Source organism: Oryctolagus cuniculus, chromosome X (genome assembly GCF_051225735.1).
Source record: "Oryctolagus cuniculus isolate XC-2025 breed Fujian yellow rabbit chromosome X, ASM5122573v1, whole genome shotgun sequence".
Lineage (NCBI taxonomy): Eukaryota > Metazoa > Chordata > Mammalia > Lagomorpha > Leporidae > Oryctolagus > Oryctolagus cuniculus.
In genome coordinates this window covers 33,481,226-33,505,007 of record NC_142888.1, presented here as the reverse complement: position 1 = coordinate 33,505,007, position 23,782 = coordinate 33,481,226, and the positions used below count along the sequence as shown (strand labels likewise).

General features: G+C 46.2%; 1 protein-coding gene, 1 long non-coding RNA gene and 1 pseudogene across 4 annotated transcripts in view; 1 reads left to right on the top strand and 2 right to left on the bottom strand.

Moving 5' to 3' along the window:
- Nucleotides 1-3,209: 3,209 nt before the first annotated feature.
- GLOD5 (glyoxalase domain containing 5) lies at nucleotides 3,210-22,181 on the bottom strand. The gene is made up of 4 exons (XM_002719898.6): nucleotides 22,064-22,181; nucleotides 18,146-18,283; nucleotides 4,699-4,854; nucleotides 3,210-3,551 (listed from the first exon to the last, which is right to left on the bottom strand). Exons 1-4 carry the CDS (start codon nucleotides 22,121-22,123, stop codon nucleotides 3,426-3,428), a joined length of 480 nt encoding a protein of 159 aa, XP_002719944.1. The 5' UTR covers nucleotides 22,124-22,181; the 3' UTR covers nucleotides 3,210-3,425.
- LOC149119598 (glia maturation factor beta pseudogene) lies at nucleotides 9,163-10,701 on the bottom strand (annotated as a pseudogene).
- Nucleotides 21,873-23,782, top strand: part of LOC103351799 (uncharacterized) — a 105,117-nt gene continuing 103,207 nt past the window's right edge. For 2 of the 3 annotated variants that reach the window (XR_016227986.1, XR_011385568.2), the window contains exon 1: nucleotides 21,873-21,996. This is a non-coding gene — a long non-coding RNA (uncharacterized LOC103351799). The remainder of the gene's footprint in view (nucleotides 21,997-23,782) is intronic. The other variant, XR_016227992.1, reaches the window with a different exon arrangement.

The following is a 23,782-nucleotide window of genomic DNA, read 5'->3' as shown; positions in this document are numbered from 1 at the left end:
AGAGAGAACATCCTTGATCCTTAGGGGAAAGCCTTCAGTCTTTCACCATTCAGTATGATGTTAGCAGTGGGGTTCTATACATGCCGTTTGATCAAGGAGTTTCTCTTCTATTCCTAGTCTGTTGAGTGTTTTTTTTTTTTTTTATCATGAAGGGGTGATGGATTTTGTTAAATGGCTTTTCTGCATCTACCAAGATCATGTCTTTTATTCTGTTGATATGGAGTATTCCATTGATTGATTTTCTTTCTTTTTTTTATTTTTTGACAGTCAGAGTGGACAGTGAGAGAGAGACAGAGAGAAAGGTCTTCCTTTGCCATTGGTTCACCAAGCTGATCCGATGGCAGGAGCCAGATGCTTCTCCTGGTCTCCCATGGGGTGCAGGGCCCAAGCACTTGGGCCATCCTCCACTGCACTCCCTGGCCACAGCAGAGAGCTGGCCTGGAAGAGGAGCAACCGGGACAGAATCTGGCGCCCTGACCGGGACTAGAACCTGGTGTGCTGGCGCCGCAAGGCGGAGGATTAGCCTAGTGAGCCGCAGCGCCAGCTGATTGATTTTCATATGTTGAACCAACCTTGCCTTGCTGGGATAAATCCCACTCGATCATGGTGTACAATCCTTCTTTTATGTTGCTGGATTCTATTTACTTATACTTTGTTGTGGAGTTCTGCATCTAAATTTGAAATAGATAATGGTCTATAGTTTTCTTTTTGTCTTTGTCTAATTTTGTTATCAGAATAATGCTGGCCACATAAATTCATTCCCTTTTATTGTTGAGTCATATCCCATGGAGTAGATATTTCACAGTTTGTATAACCACTCATCTTCTGATGGATGTTTGAGTTGTTTCTAGTTTTTGCCCTATATAGCAAACCTTCAGTTTACAGAGTCATATTCCTCTGTGCATACACATGTGAAAAAGTTTCTCTAGGGGATAGGAGATATCGTTCCACCTATCTACCTACCCATCCATCCATCCACCCATCTCCCTGCCTCCTTCCATTAATCATCTATATCCAAGAATATGATATATAGGTCCACAGCAAGTTTTTTTTCTCTCTTTTTTTTAAATATTTCTTTGTTTACTTGAAAGGTAGAGTTACAGAGAGAGACACACACAACAAGAGAGATCTTCCATCTGTTTACTGGTCCACTCCTCACATGGCCACAAAGACCAAGCTGGACTGGGCTGAAGCCAGGAGCTTGTAACTCCATCTGGGTTTCCCATGTGGGTGATAGGAGCCCAAACTCTTGGGTCATCTTTGGCTGCTTTCCCAGGCGCATTAGCAGGGAGCTGGATCAGAAGTGGAGTATCCGGGTCTTGAGCCAGTGCCCATATGGGATGCTGGCATTGCAGGCGGCAGCTTTACCTACTATGTCACAGCACCGACTCCTCCTTTATTTCTTCTTCTTCTTCTTTTTTTTACACTTCCTTTTTTCCTAGCAGTTTTGGAGATCTTTGGGTGTTCAGCTGGACTACCCTCTAGAGACTGTGTAGAGACCAGAGTCCACAAGATTAGGGACCCCTTTATTTCAGCAGAGTCACATACATCACTCACTCACTCAGGAATCCATACACTTCCCTTTCCACCTGGGCTGATTCCTTTGCTTGTACCTCCTCTTCTTCAGAACTCTAAATGTCCTTGGGCCTCTTCTCTAGCTGACTTTTTTCTCTCTTGGTGAATTCACCCAGTCTCTATCTTCAGAACATCCCCAGAATCTAACGACTTCTTTATCACCTCCCCTACCAGCACCATCATGGCTGTCTGGGACTACTGCAGTGGCCTCCTCCCTGGTCTCCTGCTTCTAGCCTTACATGGATAGTTTGTTTTCCAATGCAGCAGCAGAGGAAGCCAGTTAAATCTGAAGTCAGATCATGGCCCTCCTCTGTGCACAACCCTCCCATGGCTCCCTTCACTTGAGAGTAAAAGCCAGAACCCTCACAGTGGCTCATGAGGCCATACTCAATCAGGCCCCCTTGCTTCACCCACTGACTTCTTTGCCATTCTTCACACATAACAGTCACATGCATGCCTCAGCACCTTTGTACTGGCTGATTTGGAGCCTGGTGTACCTTCTCAAGCTAGCTGTGTGGTTCACTCCCTTTGCTCTTTAGATGGACATCCAGATGTCTCCTCAGCCAGGCTTCCCTGGATCAGATTATCTCATTAAATATTATAAATGGGTCCAGCAATTTTTATCTGCATTCTTTCTTTTCTTTCTTTAAAATAAGATTTATTTGAAAGGCAGAGTGACAGGGAGGGAGGGAGAGAGAGAGAGACATTGGGAGAGATTTTTCCATCCACTGGTTTACTCCCTAGATGGCCATAATGGCTGAGTCCAATCCAGATGGAAGCCAAGAGCCCAGAACTCCATCCAGGTCTCCCACATGGGTGGCAGGGGCCCAAGCACTTGGGCCACATTCTATTGCTTTCCCAGGTGCGTTAGCAGGGAGCTGGATTGGAAGCAGAGCAGCTGGGACTTGAACTAGTGCTCATATGGGATTCTTGTGTTGCAGGTGGTGGCTTAATCCACTGTGCCACAATGCTCACACTTGCATTCTTTCCTTTCTGTATTTGCTTTTTTCTCTAAAGCATTTATCAACCTCTAACATATGTAATATTCACTTAATTTTGTTTCTTTTCTATCCATTCCGCAGATACACATATATGTTTTATTCAACATCATTTCTCCAATGTCTGGAACAGGGCCTAACACACAGTAGGTGCTCTATATATGTTTTATAGTTTACTGAATGAGTGAATGGTGTGGTGGTGATGGAATGGGAGAGAAACAGAAGGAACTTGGCCTTGTCTCACCTGCCTCATCAGGAGCTGAGACTCAATTTAGATGAGTTTGACCTATTAATCCAAAGATAGAAAGTGTGGGATATACTGAGAATGACACCAGAGGAAGCTCTCTAGGAAGGAGTAGTAGCATCTGAGCTAATCCTGGAAGGTCCCCTCAGATCAGAGAGAGGCCTGTGGCGTGGAGGAAATAGTAGGCAGTAGCTGGAGGAGTGAGGCAAGTTAGAAAATGATGAAGAAAGGTGTGTTTACTAACAATGAGAAATCTTTCAGGGCTTTGAATTTCAAGGAGATGACTTTGGGTTTGGTCCTCTAAGATGTCGTACCCACCAGACAGCTCAGGGGCCTCACACCCCAGTCAACCCCCAAGACACAGCACTGAGACAATAATGATGATGATCTCATATGAATGGAGAGGGTCTTCATTTATTGGGGCAGCTTGGATAGAAACCTTCCAGACATAGAAGTTTTGTCCCAAATCTGTTTGAAGCCTGCCCTCGCCCTACCCCAGTGCCTAAGCCCTCCATGTTTGGAGGTCTCTGAGCCCCAGGCAAGGGTCTTCAGGAGAGAAGAGAGAGGGCAGCACCACAGGAAACAGAATGTAGGAGGGCTGCCTTCAATCATGATGAAATGTAGTTGGATACCTCAATCAGATTTCTGTCGGGGTCTCGGAAGTAGATGGACATAATAGGCCCTTTTGCCCCTGTTCTGGGCACTGGACCCTCCTCAATGGAGACATCATAAGCCTGAAATGGGAGAAGATGAAAGTCATTTGTCACAGTCCATATTTAAGATCAAAATCTAATTCCTTATAGTGGCCCAAAAGACCCTAGAATACCTTTGTATTTTTCCAATCCCACCTCCTACCATTCTCCCTGTACCTCAGTTGCTCCATTTGTCAAATGGGCTTAATAACAGTACCTAGTATCATCCAGTAAGTGGCAGAGCCAGAATTCAAACCAGTCTTTTGCAGACACTTCCCAGGGAAGAAGTCCTGCTTATTTGCACAGAACATACTCGCGACTTCAGTATGTGTTCCGCAAAAGGGGAAATCATTTTAAATGTTATAGAGACACAAAATTATATAACAGGAAATCAGAAATTTTATTCCCTTTTCAATCCTCTTTCAGTGCTTCTGATGATATCAAGAAGAATGTCTCTGGGGAGTGCTTACAAGTCCTCAGTATCTCCTGAACCACCTGCCAAATCCCCCTTTGTGATGTCAGGCCCAGAAAACTCAGGGATTGAAAGTGGCTAAAATTTAATGACATTGTTAAGCTTTTATAGCTGTTGGTTTTCTCAGTTATTTTCTCTTTATGTCAAGATATAATGGGTTTTTCATGTACTTCATTGAACATTTCTTTTTATATAAATGTATTTATGCAAAGGAATTTAGGTATAATTTTTTACAGGGATGATAAAAAGTTTCCTTTTTATTTTTATTATTTTTAAGATTATTTGAAAGGCAGAAAGAGATAGAAGGAAAAAGAGGTCTTCTATCCACTGGTTCACTCCCCAAATGGCCACGATGGCTGGAGCTGGGTCAGGCTGAAGCCAGGAACATGGAACTCCATCCAGATCTCCCTTGTGAGTGGCAGGGGCCCAAATATTTGGGCCATCTTCCGCTGCTTTTCTAGGCACATTAGCAGGAAGCTAGATCACAACCAAAACAGCTGGGACTCGAAACTGCACTCTAAAATGGGATGCCAGTGTTTCAAGTGGTGTCTTAATCCACTGTGCAACAATGCTGATCCCAGGAAAGTTTACCTTTTAAATATGTTTGTTTACATGAAAAAGTTACCTCAATGAAGATCATGAGTAGATGTTGTATATAGGCATTGTCTGAATGTGTGTCTGCCACAGCTTTCTCAAAAAGAACAAAGTCCCACTCACCTTGAGGCGCTGGATCATTGCCTCCAAAGGCACCTCTGTGATCAGACATATGTCCAGGGAGCCAGGAATTGGGTGGGCGGCTTTGGGCTCATATTCCTTTCCCACCTCATGGAGATTAAATTTCTGCTCTCCAAAACACAGTGCTTTCCGATCTCCCTGTTCGGGGGAGAGAAAACAACCTGGAATTAAATTTCCAAGATGAGTATGACCTAAGCCTTTGCCTACCCCAAAGAAGTTAAAAAGTAAAAGTAGAATAATTTACCAAACAGTCCTTTCCCCAACCCAACTCTCAGTCCCTCAAGGCAACTGGTTTTATTGTATTTATTGGAATTTTCAAAGTATGAAGTTGATTTTGTTACAAACTTTTTTTTTTTTTGGACAGGCAGAGTGGACAGTGAGAGAGAGAGACAGGTCTTCCTTTGCCATTGGTTCACCCTCCAATGGCCGCCGCGGCCGGTGCGCTGCGGCCGGCGCACCGCGCTGATCCGATGGCAGGAGCCAGGTACTTATCCTGGTCTCCCATGGGGTGCAGGGCCCAAGCACTGGGGCCATCCTCCACTGCACTCCCTGGCCACAGCAGAGAGCTGGCCTGGAAGAGGGGCAACCGGGACAGAATCTGGCGCCCCGACCGGGACTAGAACCTGGTGTGCCGGCGCCGCTAGGCAGAGGATTAGCCTAGTGAGCCACGGCACCGGCCGATTTTGTTACAAACTTTAGATACACACATTAGAAAATTGTTTTCCCTGGACCCTTTAAAAAAAGTATTGTCACCATATTAGGAATACTGGCAGTATAAAATTCTTAAACTAACTTCAAAGCTAACAAATCAAAGGCAGAGTACTAACATATTTAAAATCATTAGTGTTCACAAGACCTTAGGAGATGCTTTACAAATGAAGTGTTAAGAACCTAGATTTAGAACTATCTAGAGGGACTGACCCTGTGGTGCAGTGGGTTAACGCCCTGACCTGAAGCACCGGCATCTCATATGGGCGCCGGTTCGTGTCCCAGCTCCTCCACTTCCAACCCAGCTCTCTGCTATGGCCTGGGAAAGCAGTAGAAGATGGCCCTAGTCCTTGGGCCCCTGCACCCTTGTGGGAGACCTGGAAGACGCTCCTGGCTCCTGGCTTCAGATTGGCACAGCTCTGGCCATTGTGGCCAATTGGGGAGTGAACCATCAGATGGAATACCTCTTTCTCTCTCTCTCTCTCTCTCTCTCTCTGTGTGTGTGTAACTCTGACTTTCAAATAAATAAATAAATAAATCTTTTAAAATAAAAAATAAAAAAGGACTATCTAGAAATAGCATACTCAGGAATGATGCCCTTGATTAGTACAATCCACCAGTTGCTAAGACTAAGATCTTTTTTTTTTTTTCCGACAGGCGGAGTGGACAGTGAGAGAGAGAGAGAGACAGAGAGAAAGGTCTTCCTTTACTGTTGGTTCACCCTCCAATGGCCACTGCGGTTGGTGCGCTGCGGCCAGCGCATCGCACTGGTCCGAAGCCAGGAGCCAGGTGCTTCTCCTGGTCTCCCATGTGGGTACAGGGCCCAAGGACGTGGGCCATCCTCCACTGCCATCCCGGGCTACAGCAGAGAGCTGGCCTGGAAGAGGGGCAACCGGGACAGAATCTGCCGCCCCGACCAGGACTAGAACCCGGTGTGCCAGCACCGCAGGCAGAAGATTAGCCTATTGAACCACGACGCCAGCCTAAGATCTGTTTTTTACATGAAAACCCAATACTCATGTAATTCTATCATAAAATGTAACTCCCAAACTTAAGAATGAGTAATTGATGAATATGGGTTCTATATTTGAGTAAAAAGATACAGGAAACCAAAGGAGGTATGGGATTGAGACAAAATGTCTTTGTAGCACAGATGATGCTACAGTAAATTATACTCATGGCTCAAAATTTGGGTCAATAGAGGCCGGCGCCGCGGCTCACTAGGCTAATCCTCTGCCTTGCGGCGCCGGCACACCAGGTTCTAGTCCCGGTTGGGGCGCCAGATTCTGTCCCGGTTGCCTCTCTTCCAGGCCAGCTCTCTGCTGTGGCCAGGGAGTGCAGTGGAGGATGGCCCAAGTGCTTGGGCCCTGCACCCCATGGGAGACCAGGAGAAGTACCTGGCTCCTGCCATCGGATCAGCGCGGTGTGCTGGCCGCAGCGTGCCGGCCTCGGCGGCCATTGGAGGGTGAACCAACGGCAAAGGAAGACCTTTCTCTCTGTCTCTCTCTCTCACTGTCCACTCTGCCTGTCAAAAAAAAAAAAAAAAAAAAAAAGAAATTTGGGTCAATCAAGTCTTTTTTTTATTTTTTTTTATTTATTTTTATTTTTTTTATTTTTGACAGGCAGAGTGGACAGTGAGAGAGAGAGACAGAGAGAAAGGTCTTCCTTTGCCGTTGGTTCACCCTCCAATGGCCGCCGCTGCAGCCGGCGCACCGCGCTGATCCGATGGCAGGAGCCAGGATCCAGGTGCTTTTCCTGGTCTCCCATGGGGTGCAGGGCCCAAGCACCTGGGCCATCCTCCACTGCACTCCCTGGCCATAGCAGAGAGCTGGCCTGGAAGAGGGGCAACCGGGACAGAATCCGGCGCCCCAACCGGGACAAGAACCCGGTGTGCCGGCGCCGCAAGGTGGAGGATTAGCCTATTGAGCCACGGCGCCGGCCCTCAAGTCTTTTTTTTTAAAGATTTATTTATTTATTTGAAATACAGAGTTACAGAGAAAGAGAGATCTTCCATCTGCTGGTTCACCTCACAAATGGCCGCAATGGCTGGAGCCGCACTGATCCGAAGCCAGGAGCCAGGAGCTTCTTCTGGGTCTCCCACGTGGGTGCAGGGGCCCCAGGACTTGGGCCATCTTCCACTGCTTTCCCAGGCCACAGCAGAGACCTGGATCGGAAGTGGAGCAGCCGGGACTAGAATTGGCGCCCATATGGGATGCCGACACTGCAGGCAGCGGCTTTACCCACTACACCACAGCACCGGCCCCTCACTCAAGTCTTTAACTCAAAATTAATCAAAATGATTTGAGAAGTGATAATATGCTATTTTCATATATAAACTGCTAATTTCCAGTATTTGTCAAAAGGAGCTGGTGTTGTACTGTAGCAGGTAAAGCCACCACCTGCAATGCTGGCATCCCATATGGGCACTGGTTTGTGTCCTGGCTGCTCCACTTCCACTCCCGCTCCCTACTAATGACCTGGGAAAAGCAGCAGAAGGTGATCTAAATGTCTGGGCCCCTGCCACCCATGTGAGAGAGCCAGGTGAAGCTTCTGGCTTTGGCCCAGCCCAGTGCCAGCCGTTACAGCCATCTGGGGAGTGAAGCAGAAGATGGAACACCTTTCTCTCTATCTCTCCTTCTCTATGTAAATCTGCCTATCAAATATTTTTTTAAAAAAGGAGACAACTGTTGCTCTCACAATCTAATACCCACATTCTAATGGTGTCTGTAAATAGTAACAAATTCTGAACATTAAGTTATAGAAATTAATTACAAGAGTGCAAAAAGTACCTGGAGAAAAATAATCTACCTAACAGTTACAAATAATAGGAAGCACGCCGGCGCCGCGGCTCACTAGGCTAATCCTCCGCCTTGCGGCGCCGGTACCCAGGTTCTAGTCCCGGTCGGGGCACCGGATTCTGTCCCGGTTGCCCCTCTTCCAGGCCAGCTCTCTGCTGTGGCCAGGGAGTGCAGTGGAGGATGGCCCAAGTGCTTGGGCTCTGCACCCCATGGGAGACCAGCATAAGTACCCGGCTCCTGCCATCGGATCAGTGCGGTGCGCCAGCCGCAGCACGCTGGCCGCAGCGCACCGGCCGCGGCGACCATTGGAGGGTGAACCAACGGCAAAGGAAGACCTTTCTCTCTGTCTCTCTCTCTCACTGTCCACTCTGCCTGTCAAAAAAAAAAAAAAAAATAGGAAGCACTTTACAAAGTTGCATTACTATGAAGATGATTTCCTGTTTGTTAAAACTGCACAAATAAAGAAACTTTATTTACTGCAGGAAATAAACTGTAAGTAACACTACATTTTTAGGCATAAATAAATATTTATGTCAGGTTCCAGGATGACCAGGTTCATACATAAATACTTTAAAAACACAAAAGTTCGGGGCCAGCACTGTGGCACAGCAGGTTAACGCCCTGGCCTAAAGCGCCGGCATCCCATATGGGGGCCAGTTCTAGTCCTGGCTGCTCCTCTTCCGATCCTGCTCTCTGCTATGGCCTGGGAAAGCAGTAGAAGATGGCCCAAGTCCTTGGGCCCTTGCACCCTTGTGGGAGACCCAGAAGAAGCTCCTGGCTCCTGGCTTAGTATAGACCCAGCTCTGGCCATTGAGGCCATTTGAGGAGTGAACCAGCGGATGGAAGACATTTTCTCTCTCTCTGCCTCTCATCTCTCTGTGTAACTCTGACTTCCAAATAAATAAATAAATCTGTAAAAAAAAACACACAGAAGTTCACATTAATGGATAAATCCCAGTTTTTCACATAACCATTCTTTACTTAAGTCTTCAATATTTCTTCTTTCAAATACCTTGGTTCAGCTAACCAAGAACTGGCTTATTCTCTCTCTCTCTCTCTCTCTTTCTCTCTCCCTTTCTCTCTTTTAAAGATTTATTTATTTATTTGAAAGAGTTACACAGAGAGAGGAAGGAGAGGCAGAGAGAGAGAGAGAAAATGTCTTCCATCCACTGGTTCACTCCCCAATTGGCCACAACGGCTGGAGCTGCGCCAATCTGAAACCAGGAGCCAGGAGCTTCTTCCAGGTCTCCCACAAGGGTGCGGGGGCCCAAGGACTTGGACCATCTTCTACTGCTTTCCTAGGCCATAGCAGAGAGCTGGGTTGGAAGTAGAGCAGCTGGGACTCAAACCGGCGCCCATGTGGGATGCCAGCACTGCAGGTGACCGCTTTACCCACTACACCACAATGCCGGCCCTGGCTTATTCTGTTTTTAAAGATTTAGGGGCTGGCACTGTGGCATAGTGGGCTAAGCCCCCACCTGCAGCATCGGTATCCCATATGGGCCCCGGTTCATATCCTGGCTGCTTCTCTTCCAATCCAGCTCCCTACTAATGACCTGGGGAAAGCAGAAGAAGGTGGCCAAAGTGCTTGAGCTCCTGCACCCACATGGGGGACCCAGAAAGAAGCTCCTGGCTCCTGGCTTGGGATCAGCCCAGCTCTGGCTGTTGCAGCCATCTGGGGAGTGAACCAGTGGTTGGAAGACTTTTCTCTCTGTCTCTCCCTCTCTCTGTCTATAACTCTGCCTCTCAAATAAATAAAATCTGAAGCCAGGAGCCAGGAGGGTAGGGGCCCAAGCACTTGGGCCTTCCTCTGCTGCTTTCCCAAGTGAATTAGCAGGGAGCTGGATTGGAAGTAGGGCAGCCAGGACTCGAACCAGTGCCCATATGGGATGCTGGTGCTGCAGGCGATGACTCTACCCTCTATGCCACGACTCTGGCCTTAAGCAGCTTATTCTTACTTCCGGCATATATCATCAGGCTTACACCCAACAGGACTGGAGACAATAAAGCACAGAGGATATGAAACTCTTCTGTCACCATGTTGCTATTTATAACTGTGCACAATGAAGTGAGGTGGTTGCTCAGGTAGTTCATCTTAAAGTTCATCTGGGGAAATACCCTCAAGTTCCTCATCCACTACCACCAGGCATTTATCCATGTCAGACTTTGCTATAATGGCAGCATTATTTGTTTATTTGCGAAGATGAAACTTTCTCAACTTTTCCACTAAATCTTCAGCAACATCACCAAAGACTCACTCATTTTCCTTCTGGCCTCCAGCAGCACTTTTGCTTTCTCTAGTTCCCTTTAAGTGAGGCAACTGATTGTGTGTGTGTGTGTGTGTGTGTGTTATGTATTTATTCCTTTTCTATGTTATTATTTCCATATCCCAAATTGTAAGTTTATAACCACACATGGCAGAGAAAACAATTTACCTACCCAATATACATTTCCTTTTTCTCTTATAAACACAATGCATGTTTCAATGAGGCCCAGCTTGAAAAACCTCCATTTCCCAGTGTTCCCTGCTAGAAGGCCATGTAATGAAGGCCTTGTCAGATGAACTACACAAGGAGATGGAAGTAGAGGGTGTGGGTGGGGCTTATGGGAACTTCCTGCCTCACTGAGCTGGGGCTTTCTGTCCACTGCAGCTACTCCTCCTCCACCTTCCTTCTCCCCAGCCACTGCCCAAGCTCCCACCACCTATCTGCTTGTTCAATAAAAGAAAGAGAAAACTCAGTCTTACTCAACCCACTGGTAGCTTAGCTCTCTCCTATGAGCCTCCAAACACAATCCCTCACTGCTGCATCACTATTTCTTGATTTAGAAACGTTAGATATTCTTTGTCCTCTTTCTGCCATGATAAATGAGAATTTAGCTCATCCTCCTAACAGCATCCTATCATCATTTTTGGTTCTGCTTTTGGCATTTATAATTTTTAAAGAACCCTCTTGCATGTTTATTTTTTTATAAATTCGCTAAACTATAGATGGTGTCTGATTGACCTTGCTTCCCCCACCCTCTCCTGTACTTCTCAACATCGGCCATTTCTTTTATAATTTTTCTGTTTCATTTAGGTTACCATGATGGACACTACATCCTCTCATGGAAAAATTACTTTTTTTAACTTTAATACTTATCTGGTTGCAAATTATTTTCTCACAATTTTAAAAATATTTTGTTTCATTGTCTTCCTGGAATCTGGTGTTGCTGATAACAAGTCTGATGATAATCAATTTTTCATTATTTTCTAAAAATATTACTCGCAAGGCAAAGTGACAAACAGAAAAAGACTGCTCCTATGCACTGGTTCACTTCCCAGATGCCAGCGATGCTGAGACCAGACTAAGACTGAAGCCGGGAGGCCAGAACTAAATCCATGTATTTCATAAGGGTAGCAGGGACGCAACCACTTGAGCCATCATCATTGTCTCCCAGAGTGTGCATTAGCAGGAAGCTGGAACCAGGAGCTGGAGCCAGGTATGTAAAGCCAGGTATTCCAATGTGGGACATGAAAGACTTAACTGCTAGCCAAATACCTACTCTTGTTTTTCATTCTTTTGTTGATGATACATCCACCTTCCTCTCCTGCATCTTTTAGGTTTTTATTATTTTTAAGATTGATTGGCATATTTTGAAAGGCAGAGTGACAGATCTTTCATACTCTCTCTCTCCCCACATGGCCCCAACAGCCAGGGCTGGGCCAGGCAAAAATCAGGAGCCCAGAACCCAATCCAGGTCTCTCATGAGGCCGCAGGGATCCAAGCATTGGATCATCATTTGCTGCGTCCCGGCCACATTAACAGGGAGCTAGATCAGAAGCAGAACAGCTGAGACTCAAATCAGCACTCTGATATGCGATGCCAGCATTGCAACTGGTGGTTTAATCCATTGTTCCACAGTGCTAGTACCTTAGGTTTAAAAAAAAAATTATGGGGCCGCGGCTCACTAAGCTAATCCTCTGCCTGCAGTGCCGGCACTCCGGGTTCTAGTCCCGGTTGGGGCGCCGGTTCTGTCCCGGTTGCTCCTCTTCCAGTCTAGCTCTCTGCTGTGGCCCAGGAAAGCAGTGGAGGATGGCCCAAGTCCTTGGGCCCTGCATCCGCATGGGAGACCAGGAGGAAGCGCCTGGCTCCTGGCTTCGGATCAGCGCAGTACGCCGGCCGTAGTGGCCATTTGGGAGCTGAACCAACGGAAGGAAGACCTTTCTCTCTGTCTGTCTCACTGTCTAACTCTGCCTGTCAAAAAAAAAAAAAAAATTATGGGGCATGGGGAGCCGTGATGCTGTGGCATAGCAGGTAAAGTCGCTACCTGCAGCACTGGCATCCTATATGGGCACCGGTTTGAATCCTAGCTGCTCTGTTTCCAATCCAGCTCTCTGCTAATGCACCTGGGAAAGCAACAGAAGATAGCCCAAATACTTTGGCCCTCGCACCCACTTGGGAAGCCTGGAAGAAGCTCTTGGCTCCTAACTTCAGCCTGGCTCAGCTCTGGTTATTGTGGCCATTTGGGGAGTGAACCAGCAGTTGGAAGATTCTCTCTCTCTCTCTCTCTCCCTTCCCCACTCCTATAACTCTGCCTTTCATATAAATATTTTAAAAATTATGGTACCAGCACTACAGTGTAGTGGGTTAAGTCACCACCTGTAGGGCTAGCATACCATATGGGTGCAAGTTCGAATCCTGGCTGTTCCACTTCAGATCCAGCTCCCTGTTAATGTGCCTGGGGAAGTAGTGGAAGATGGCCCAAATGCTTGGGCCCCTGCCATACATGTGGAAGACCTGGATAAAGCTCCTAGCTCCTGGCTTTGGCCTGGCCCAGCCCAGCCACTGTGGCCATTTGGGGAATGAACCAGAAGATGGAAGACTCTCTCTCTCTCTCTCTCTCTCTCTCTCCCTTTCAAATAAATAAATGAATTTTAAAAATTATTTATTTATTTATTTATTTGAAAGGCAGAGTGACAAAAGGAGGGAGAAACAGAGAGAACTTCCCTCTGCTGATTCACTCCCCAAATGCCTACAACAGTCAGAGTTGGGCCAGGCTGAAGCTAGCAGCCCGAAACCAGGAACCCCATCCTGGTCTCAAACACAGGTGTCAGAGACCCAAATATTTGGGCTATTTCTCACTGCTTTCCCAGGTACTTTGGAAGACATCTGGATCAGAAGTGAAGTAACCAGGAATTAAACTGGCACTCCAGTGTGAGATACCAGATCCACAAGCAGTGGCTTAACCCGTTGTACTACAATGCCAGCCCAGGTGTTTAGGAGCAGCTAGGACTTGACTCTAGATGTTCTGTAATTTCACTCCAGTGTGTCCATGTACAAGGAGTTGAGGCATGACGTGCCTCATTATATCATCATTGGCCCATGCAAGGCAGTCTCTTAAATTATTTATGCATTTCTTTTTCTCTCCATTCCTATGCTGACTTTAGGCAAACATTATAATGTATTTAGTGTACATCCTTTGGTTATTGTAAAATATATTATTCTATTATGTCTGTATTATAAATGTCTATATTATAGTGGTACTGTGTTCTATGTCTGTATTACAAGTGGCGCCATGTAGGGGTGGGTGTTTGGTACAGTGGTTAAGACACTGCTTGGTTGGAGCTGGCATTGTGATGTAGTCAGTAAATCTACCCCTGCAAATCTAGCATCCCATTTGGATGCTGGTTTGAGTACCAGCTGTTCCACTTCCAATCCAGCTTCCTGTTAATATGCCTGGGAAAGCAGCAGAAGATGGCCCAAGTCCTTGGGCCCCTGCACCCACATGGGAGACCAGGAAGAAGCTCTGGCTTTGGATCGGCTCAGCTCCAGCCATTGTAGCCATTTGGGATGTGAACCAGCAGATGGAAGATATCTCTCTCTCTCTCTCTCTCTCTCTCTCTCTCCCTATCCCTGACTTTCAAATAAATAAAATTAAGGGGGGAAAAGGACACTGCTTGGGATGATCTGGGATGATACTTCCAATTCCAGCTTCCTGCTAATGCACATTCTGGGAGACAGCAGTGATGGCTCAAGTACTTGTGTCACTGCCACCCATGTGGTAGATCCCGACTGAGTCTTGGATCCTGCCTTTGGTCTGGTCTAGCCATGGCTATTGTAGGCTTTGGGAGTGAACCAGTGAATGGAAAATCTCTGTCTCTCTGTCTCTGTCTCTCTCTCTCTCTCTCTCTGCCTTGCAAATAAATTAAAAAAAATTTTTTTTAGCTGGCGCCGCGGCTCACTAGGCGCCGGCACACCGGGTTCTAGTCCCGGTCAGGGCGCCGGATTCTGTCCCTGTTGCCTCTTTTCCAGGCCAGCTCTCTGCTGTGGCCAGGGAGTGCAGTGGAGGATGGCCCAAGTGCTTGGGCCCTGCACCCCATGGGAGACCAGGATAAGTACCTGGCTCCTGCCATCGGATCAGCGCGGTGCGCTGGCAGCAGCGCGCCAGCCGTGGCGGCCATTGGAGGGTGAACCAACGGCAAAGGAAGACCTTTTTCTCTGTCTCTCTCACTGTCCACTCTGCCTGTCAAAAATTTTTTAAAAAGTATATTTTTTACTGTGTCACAGAGAAACAGCTCAGAAAAAAAATGTTTTTAATGCTATCATGCTGTAGACCTGATTCTATTTCTCAGCTTTTCACTAACTCAGCATTATCATCTTTTATTAGCATTTTTAAGATTTATTTTTTATTTATTTGATAGTGACACAAAGGGGACAGAGAGAGAGATCTTCCATTAGCTGGTTTACTCCCCAAATGCCCACAGCAGCTGGGGATGCACTAGGCCAGAACCAGATTCCTTGAACCCCATCTGGGTCTCCCATATGGGTGGGAGGCACTCATGAACTTTGGCCATCTTCTGCTGTCTTCCCAGGCACATTAGCAGGGAGCTGGATCAGAACTGGAACAGCTGGGAATCCAACCCTGGTTCTGATAGGCATTGCTGAAGTTGTAAGCTGTGGCTAAACTTCCTGTGATACAATGGCCAGCACCCTCTCCATTTTTAATTAATTAATTATTTCTGCTTTTTAAAGGTTTACTTATTTACTTGAAAGAGTGACAGAGAGAGAGAGAGAGAGAGAGAGAGAGAGAGAGAGAGAGATCTTCCATCTGATGGCTCACTCCCCACATGACCGCAACCACCAGGGCTGAACCAGGCTGAAGCCAGGACCCCCGAACACCACCTGAGTCTCCCACATGGGTGGCAGGGGCCCAAGTACTTAGGCCATCTTCCATTGCCTTCCCAGGTGCGTTAACAAGGAGCTGGATCAGAAATGGAGCAGCTAGGACTTGAACCAGTGCCCTTATGGGGTGCTGGCCTTGCAAGTAGTGGCTTAGCCTGCTGTGCCACAACACCATCCCCCAGTATGTTTTAAAGTTAAGGTTTTTTTTTTTTTTAAGATTTATTTATTTATTTGAAAGGCAGAATTACAGAGAAGCAAAGGCAGAGAGAGAGAGAGAGAGAGGTCTTCATCCGCTGGTTCACTGCCCAAGTGGCCACAAAGGCCAGAGCCAATCTGAAGTCAGGAGTCAGGAGCCTCCTCAGGGTTTCCCACGCGGGTGCAGGGGCCCAAGGACTTGGGCCATCTTCCACTGCTTTCTCAGACTGGATCAGAAGTAGAGCAGCCTGGACTTGAACTGACACCCATATGGGATGCCAGCACTGCAGGCGACAGCTTTACGTCACAGCACCAGCCCCTAAAGTTAAGCTTTAACATGATAGGAACAGCAGTGGATATTGCAGAATTTGGGGGACTGTGCTTGCAGATGGGAGATCTCTGTCACTTTTCATCTCTCTTGCTCACTCTCTGTCTGAATTTAAAATGAATAAAATTTTGTTTAGAAAGAAAGCTGTGAGATGGGCATTTAAGTGCAACAGGTAAGATATTTCTTGGGATGCCTATATCCCACATTGCAATGCCTGGGTTCAAGTACAGGCTCCATTCTCAATTCCAGCTTGCTGCCAATACATACTGTGGGAGGGCAGCAGGTAATGGCTCAAATACTTGGGTCCCTGCCTCTCACGTGGGACACCTGGATTCAGCTCCTGGCTCTGGGCTTCAGCCAGGCCCAGCACTATGTTTGATAAATTGGGGCAGGGAAACAGAAGACGGGAGATATCTGCCTGTCTCTCTCTGTCTCTCTGCCTTTCATTTATTGTTATTAACGATGCATTTCATTTATTTGAAGGGTAGAGTGAGAGAGAGAGGACCAGAATAAGAAAGAGAAAAAGATCTTCTATTGGCTGGTTCATCCCCCCAAATGACCATAATCTGGGGCCAGGTTAAAGCCAGAAGCCCCAAACTCCATTTTCATTTCCCATGTGGGTAGCAAGGGGTTTCAAGCATTGGGCCATCTTCCACTGCCTTCCCAGGTATGCTAACAAGGAGCAGAATCAGAACCAGAGCAGCCAGAATACAAACCAGCACTCTGATGTGGGATGCCGGGGCACAAGCCACAGCTTAACCACTGTACCACGGCACAGGCCCCTCAAGACCAGTCCTCTGACATCTAGTCTGATGTGGCATAATATTCATTTTCTGCATAGTGTTCCAGGTTAGTTTTTATCTTTTTATCATGTTTGCTATTCCATGGGATCTTTCAAATGAACGTGTATGTGTGTTTTATTACTTTTTTTTTTAGAAAAGATTTAGTCGACAGCAACGTTGAGAGGAAAGCACAGAGATTTTCCAAATACTTCTTGTCCCCCCCCACACACAGCCTTCCCCACCATCAATATCCCTCACCACAGAGGTACATTTGTGACAAACCAAGAACCTCCCCTGAAATAGCATTATCACCCAGACTCCCCAATTTACATTAGGATTCACTCTCGTTGTCCATTCTATGGGTTTGGACAAACATGTAATGATCTGGATCTACCACTGCTGTGTCCTTCATAGTAGCTTCACTGCCCTAAAAGTCCCCTCTGCTCTAGTCATCCCACCCCTCCCCCAGCCCCTGGCTATGACTTTTTACAGGCTCCATCATTTTGTCATTTTCCAAATGTCATATAGTGGGAATCACACTGCACATAGACTTTTCCAGTTGGCTTCTTTGACTTAGTAGTAAACATCTGATTTTCCTCCATATCTTTTTTTGTGGCTTGACACTTTCTTTTTATCACTAAATAATATCCCATTGTCTAGATGTTTCACAATTTGTTTAACCATTCACCTATCGAAGGACATCTTGGTAAGACATATTTTTGTGTATGTGTTCTTTGCATTGGAAATTTTTCCAAATTCTCAAGGGTAGTATTCAATCTCTGGAGACCTTTCATTGGATCTCTTCTGGTACTTTTTTCACTCCTTTTCCAAACTGGACTGATTGTTCTATAGGTACCTAGGATTTGCGTATCTACTTCCAAGTCCTGACTTCCATACAAGTTTTTTCCTTATTCCCAGCTTAATTCCTCATTTTGATATACTGCTCCCTTAAGTAATTTTCAAAGCAAGTGGGCAGATTTTCTGAGGCTTTTTATGCCATAAGAATGCCTTATGCTACACTCACCTCTGATTCATAGTTTGGTTGGAAATAGAATTCTAGGTTGAAAAAATGTCCCTCAGAATCTTAAAGGTCTCTTTCTATTGTCTTTTGGTATCTAGTGTGACTCTTGAGAAATCTGATATTTTATTTGCATATTTCTTTTTCCTTTGTACATGAACTAGCTTGTCATCTCTCTGAAACCTCTTGGGATCTACTTTCTTGGCTTGATGTGTTAAAATTTTGTAAGGACATGTGTGAGTGTTCATGTGATAGCTACTCAACACTTTCCATATAAAGACTACAGAGTTCTCTAGCATAATTTCTGTAATAATTTTCCTCCCCTCATTTTTCTCCCTTCTCCCTCTGGAAGTTCCACTACTCAGAGTCTGGAATCACCTCCTTTTTTTTTTTAATCTTTAGTCTACCTGCAATCTGGCATTTGAGGAAGCAGTTACCTTGAACGTCACGACCTCCATGCCCAGAATCTTGGAATAAAACTTGGTGGTATCTTGGATGCTCTTTACTGTCATCACAATGTGGTCGAGTCTGTGGATAAGACTTGGGGAAGGGGTTTGACTGCTGTTGCTCCATGACTAAAAAAAAAAAAAAAAAATCAAAAAGTCAAAAGAGACCACATTGCCACTGAATGCCTTCCCTCACCTCCCCGGTTTTTGTACTTCTTCCTCTCCCCCATTTCTTTTTTTTAAAATATTTATTTATTTGAAAGGCAGAGTGACAAAGAGAAAAGGAGAGGCAGATCTTCCATCCTGTGGTTCACTCTCCAAATGGCTGGGCCAGGCCAAAGCCTGGAGCCAGGAACTTCATTGTGGTTTCCAAATGGGTGGCACGCACCCAAGTAAGAACTTGAGCCATCTTCCGCAGCCTTTCCAGGAACATTAGCAGAGAGCCAGATTGGAAGTTGGGCAGACAGTACTCAAATTGGCTCTTCGATATGGGATGCCGCTGTTACCGGTGGCAGCTTAACCTGCTGTGCCCCAGTGCCCGCACCTCCCCCATTTCAAGGAGAAAATCCTTGAGAAAAAGTCAGTAGAACTTTATTGCCTGTGTATGGATTGACAAGAGTCCATGGGTCTGCCATGCACATTCTCTACTGTTTTCTTATTCTCTCTCCTTCCAGGTAGATAGTGGTAAAGATTAGGGGAGTGGAGATTAAGACCACACTCTCTCTTGTTGTTCCTTAACTGGAATTCATCTCTTTTCCAAGAAATGACAGACATAGTGGAAGTCCAACTCCATGAGTACAAGCACTCTATTGGTCTATTTTCCCCAGCCTCCTTTCCCATTCTGCAGCTGTGATCACAGAGGGCAGGACAGGAAGTAGAAGTTTCTGGGCGGGTGTGCTTACAAATCTGCTTCCCACCTTTCACACTTGACATTAGATTTATCTCTTGACCTGAATTCTTTAGTAATTTGTATATTTACATTATCTCTACTGCAGGATGGTAACATGCCTGCGATACCATCTGGCACTATAGGTTGTAGAGCATAATGTTTAAAAGAATAGCCTCTAGAGCCAGACTGACATTTAAGTAGTTTCCCTGTGCCTTGATTTCCCCTTCTGTAAAATAGGCATGGTTTTATGAGGGTACTTCAAAAAGTTCACGGAAAGTAGAATTAAAAGGTAAGTTCACTTTGGTGCATACATAACTTTTTCATAATATGTATTTTCTATGCATCTTTTGAAAACCTCTTGTATACATAACTTACAGGAATGTTGTGAAGATTTTTTTTTAGATTTGTTTTCTAAGGTCCTAGGACAATGTCTGACACATATCAAGTATTATAAAAAGGCTATGGTTATTGATGACGATGATGTTGTAGTCACCTTGTTAAAATCCAAACCCTTTACCACGGCCCCCAGTCTCTGTAAACTCATCCATTGCTCGTGAACTCCAAGCTACATTCTCCTTTAACCTGTTCTTCATAAGGGCCATCCTTGTACCTTTAGCCAAAGGGAATTTGCACAGGCTAAAAATAATACCTGTCTCCCAGGTTAAGATGTAAACTTCCCCAAAGCACGACTTTCCCTCTGTTTGCTACCCAACTGCTTCCCAAACAACTAATTCAATAATATTTGTTGAATGGATTAATGCCTACTATGAGAACAGTTAGGTCTGATGTGTGGCACAAAGTCTGACTGCTATTCTATTCTATTTGATTCGATTCAATTCGATTGGACGCCATTCCATTCTATTGACTCTATGCTACTTTTTTCTTTTCTATTCCACCGTGTTTAATTCCATTCAAACCAGCATACTTTAAACAATTGACTTCACCAAGCCCTAGCTAAAAAATACTGTGTGTTTCTATTTTCATGAGTGGAAAAGGCATTAGCAAAATTGCTGAGTTCTGCTGTCCTCATGGATACAGAGGAACCACATAGACACAGGAGCAGTAGAGTGAGAAAATGACCAGCATTTGGGCCCCATGAAAAACAAAGTCATATGTTAAAAAAAAAAGGAAACTTATTAACCTTTCAACATCCGTAGAATCTGTGATAGCACCCTCTTTTCATTGCTGAAATCAGTAATTTATATTTTTCTTTCTCCAGAGAAAGCAGAAATCACTAATTAATAAACTCAAAGAACCAACTTTGATGTTAGATTTTCCGATTGTATATTTGCTTTCTATTTCACCCATGTCTGCTGTTCTCTTGATAATCACCTTCCTTCTGCTTTCTTATGGTTATGGGATCTCGGGTCATTGATTTTAAATTTTTCTGCTGTGTGCATTTAGAGCCGTCATTTTACCCTGAGCACTGCTTCAGCTGCATACTCCCAGTTTTTATAATCTACTCCACTTATTCCTGCCATAGTCAATGCCCTATGAGTTCAAGATCACTCCCTAGATCCTGCCTTCTCTTCCAGACTCAGAGCAAATTCAAGGATGGGCAGGGGGCCGGTGCTGTGGCCTAGTGGGCTGAGCCTCCAACTGTGGCACTGGCATCCCATATGACTGCCAGTTCAAGTCTCGGCTGCTCCACTTCTGATCCAGCTCTCTGCTGTGGCCAGGGAAAGCAGTGGAAGATGGCCCAAGTCCTTGGACCCCTGCACCCACATGGGAGACCTGGAAGAAGCTCCTCGCTCCTGGCTTTGGATCGGTCCAGGTCCAGCTGTTGCAGCCACTTGGGAAGTGAACCACTGGATTGAGGACCTTTCTCTCTGTCTCTCCCTCTCTCTGTGTGTAGCTCTGCTTCTCAAATAAATGAATAAAATCTTTTAAAAAAAAGAAAAAGGATGAGCATGAATGGCTCTTTTAGGGAACAGGAAGAAATCAGTGAGGCTTTGAATCCCAGAGTTAGAGAAGGATGAATGAGAGGGGAAGGCAGGGACCAAATCTTGCAGGGGCTTGGAGGTGAGGCTAAAGAGCCTACTTTATAAAAATATGATCAAGATATAGTAGTGGGGCTGGCGCTGTGACTTAACACAGTAAAGACGCCACCTGCACTCCTGGCACACCATATGAGCGCTGGTTCAAGTCCTGGCTGCTCCACTTCCAATCCAGCTCTCTGCTAATGGCAAGAGAAAGCGATGGAAGATGGCCCAAGTCCTTGGGCCCCTGCATCTGCGTGGGAGACCGAGAAGAAGCTCCTGGCTCCTGGCTTCGGATCTGCTCAGCTCCAGACATTGCAGCCTTTTGGGGAATGAACCAGCGGATGAAAGACTTCTCTCTCCCTCTCTGCCTCTGCCTCTCTGTAACTCTGCTTTTCAAATAAATAAATATTAAAAACTATTTTAAAAAACATAGTAATTACATGAGGCTTCCTGTGTGCTAAGCCCTGTTTTGAGCACTATCCAAAATGGACTCTTTTATTGCTCACAACAGCCCTTTAAACAGGTGCTGAGGGTGCCTTCCTGCCTTCAGCTTTCCACAGTAGGGAAGGATTGTATCTTCCTACGGAGTGTTCTTTAAGGTCTCCTCAGGCTGCCATGGGCTCCAAAATTCTTCTTGCAAACCTCAAGGTCAGCACCATGTTTGCCGGCCCCTCCCCACAGCCCTAATCATGGCAGACTCAGGGACACACTCCAGGATCTACCTGCAGCTCGCTCCACCTGTTGCTGGGACCGGGCTCCCCTGGAACCACCCAGAAGGAACAGCCAGCCCTGAGCCCACTTCCCTGCTGTTGTGCCACGGGGCCCTCCTTGGGGCCGCTGGAGCCGGGCCTTTCTGTGTGCCTCTGCTGCCCTCTGCTTGTCTTTGAAAGAGGAAGAGAGAGAGGAGAGCAGAAAATGGAGGGCTGTGCACCAGGGGAACCCACAGAGGAGGGAAACATTACCAGATCCAGGTTGGTGGATCCCTGACCTTGATTTCAGCACCCAGCCCCATCCCGGGGAGGGGGGCACCCCGTTTACCTGTTTCTCCAAAGTCCTGCCCGACATCCTGACTGGTAGCCTGAAGGGCAGACGCAGCATAGCCGGGGGGGGGGGGGGGGGGGGGGTGTTCTCACCCTGGGGCTTCCAGACAACTTTCTGGCTCAGCTCCCGGGAGATCAAGGGCCAGGTGTAAAGGCAGGGTCGGGGTGGTGACATGGACTGATGGACAGAGGGTGTGGTGGAGGTAGGCGGCATAAGTACAAGGACTCTGTGAACTCTGATAAAAAACTCTGATAGAAAACCCAGGGGGTGATGTGTTCGAATTCTTTGGGGGCTTGTGACGTGGGCTCTTTCCTGTTCCCTCCCACCCCCACCCTTTGCTGCTAAAAGTCAGAGGACATTCATTAGCCCCGTTGCTCTACGCTGCCGCCGTATGCTGAGCTCTTGTAGGTTACCTGTCTGGCCCACGTTCCTAGATGCAACCTAGTTCCACCCCTTCATAAATGCTTTGCGCTATGGATGTTGTTTATAATCATTTAATGACTATAAATGATTTCCATTTAAAGAGAGTTACACAAGTATGTGATCACAGGTTTGTATAAAAAGTTTGAACAACAAACCAGTACATTGATTATACAGGTAATCCTCCGGCCCCAAAATGACCACCAGCATGAGTTTCTGGTGTTTCCTTCCAGATGCTGTTATACACAAACACACACACACACACACACACACACACCAGAGTCACCATAACCAATACTCACTTGCTTTACCTGCCCGAGACATGTACTATAGAAGGCACCATCCATCCACCCTCCACAGGCATCCACAGGCTGCTCGCATTCTCTGTCCCATCCAGCAGTGGTCTATGACACGACATGTGGCACAGCAGATTTAGCCACCACTTGGGATGCTCACATCCCATGTTGGAGTGCCTGGTTCAAGTCCCGGCTGCTCTAGGCTTCTGATCCCACTTCTATTGTGGAATAGGTGGAAGTTGAAGGCAGGGTCTATGAAATGCAGTATGCATGTCTGCAGTGCTGGCACCTGCTATCTACCAGGTAAGCAAAACAGATTTGCTGAATTCACTCATCCCGCGTTTTAGTAGCTAGTTCATTTCACTCTGTAACAGTCACTGGCTGTAGATGGACATTCACAAGTTCTCCCTAGCCGTTTGCGCCCACCAGCCTTCTGCACAGTGAGCATTAGAAGTGGAATTCTGGATGCATTAGGGTTCTCCAGAAAAACAGAACCAAAAGAGAAATAGGAACCATATGTGATTTATTATAAGAAATTAGCTCGCGTGATTATGAGGACTGAGAAGTTTTACAACCTGCCACCAGGAAGTTGTAGGTGCAGGAGAGCTGGTGGCATAGTTCTGAAAACCAGATGACAAATGGTGTACGGTCCAGTTGAGGACAGAATATGGGTGTTGCTGCTCAGCAGTCAGGTAGCGAGCCAATTCCCCTTCCCCCAACCTTTATGTTCTATTCATATCCTCAATGGATTGTATGAAACCCACTCTCACTGAGTGGAGCCATCCGTGTTCCTCAGTTCACCAATTCAATGCTAACCTCATCTGGAAATGCCCTCACAGACATACCCAGAAATAATGTTTAAGCAGGACACCTGTGTCCCTGTCAAGTTGACACACAGAATTAACTATCATGGGGCCAGTGTTGTGGTGTAGCATGTTAAGCTTCTACCTGCTAAACTGGCACCCCTGCTAATGTGCCTGGGAAAGCAGCAGAAGATGGC

What these genes read in the sequence shown, in the direction of transcription:
- GLOD5 (XM_002719898.6), bottom strand. Translation starts at nt 22,123, where the DNA reads ATGCTGCGTCTGCCCTTCAGGCTACCAGTCAGGATGTCGGGCAGGACT. An exon ending in GCAGGACTTTGGAGAAACAG is followed by an intron (nt 18,284 to 22,063) that starts GTAAACGGGGTG and finishes TTTTTTTTTTAG; the next exon opens with TCATGGAGCAACAGCAGTCA. An exon ending in TGGAGGTCGTGACGTTCAAG is followed by an intron (nt 4,855 to 18,145) that starts GTAACTGCTTCC and finishes TCCCCCGAACAG; the next exon opens with GGAGATCGGAAAGCACTGTG.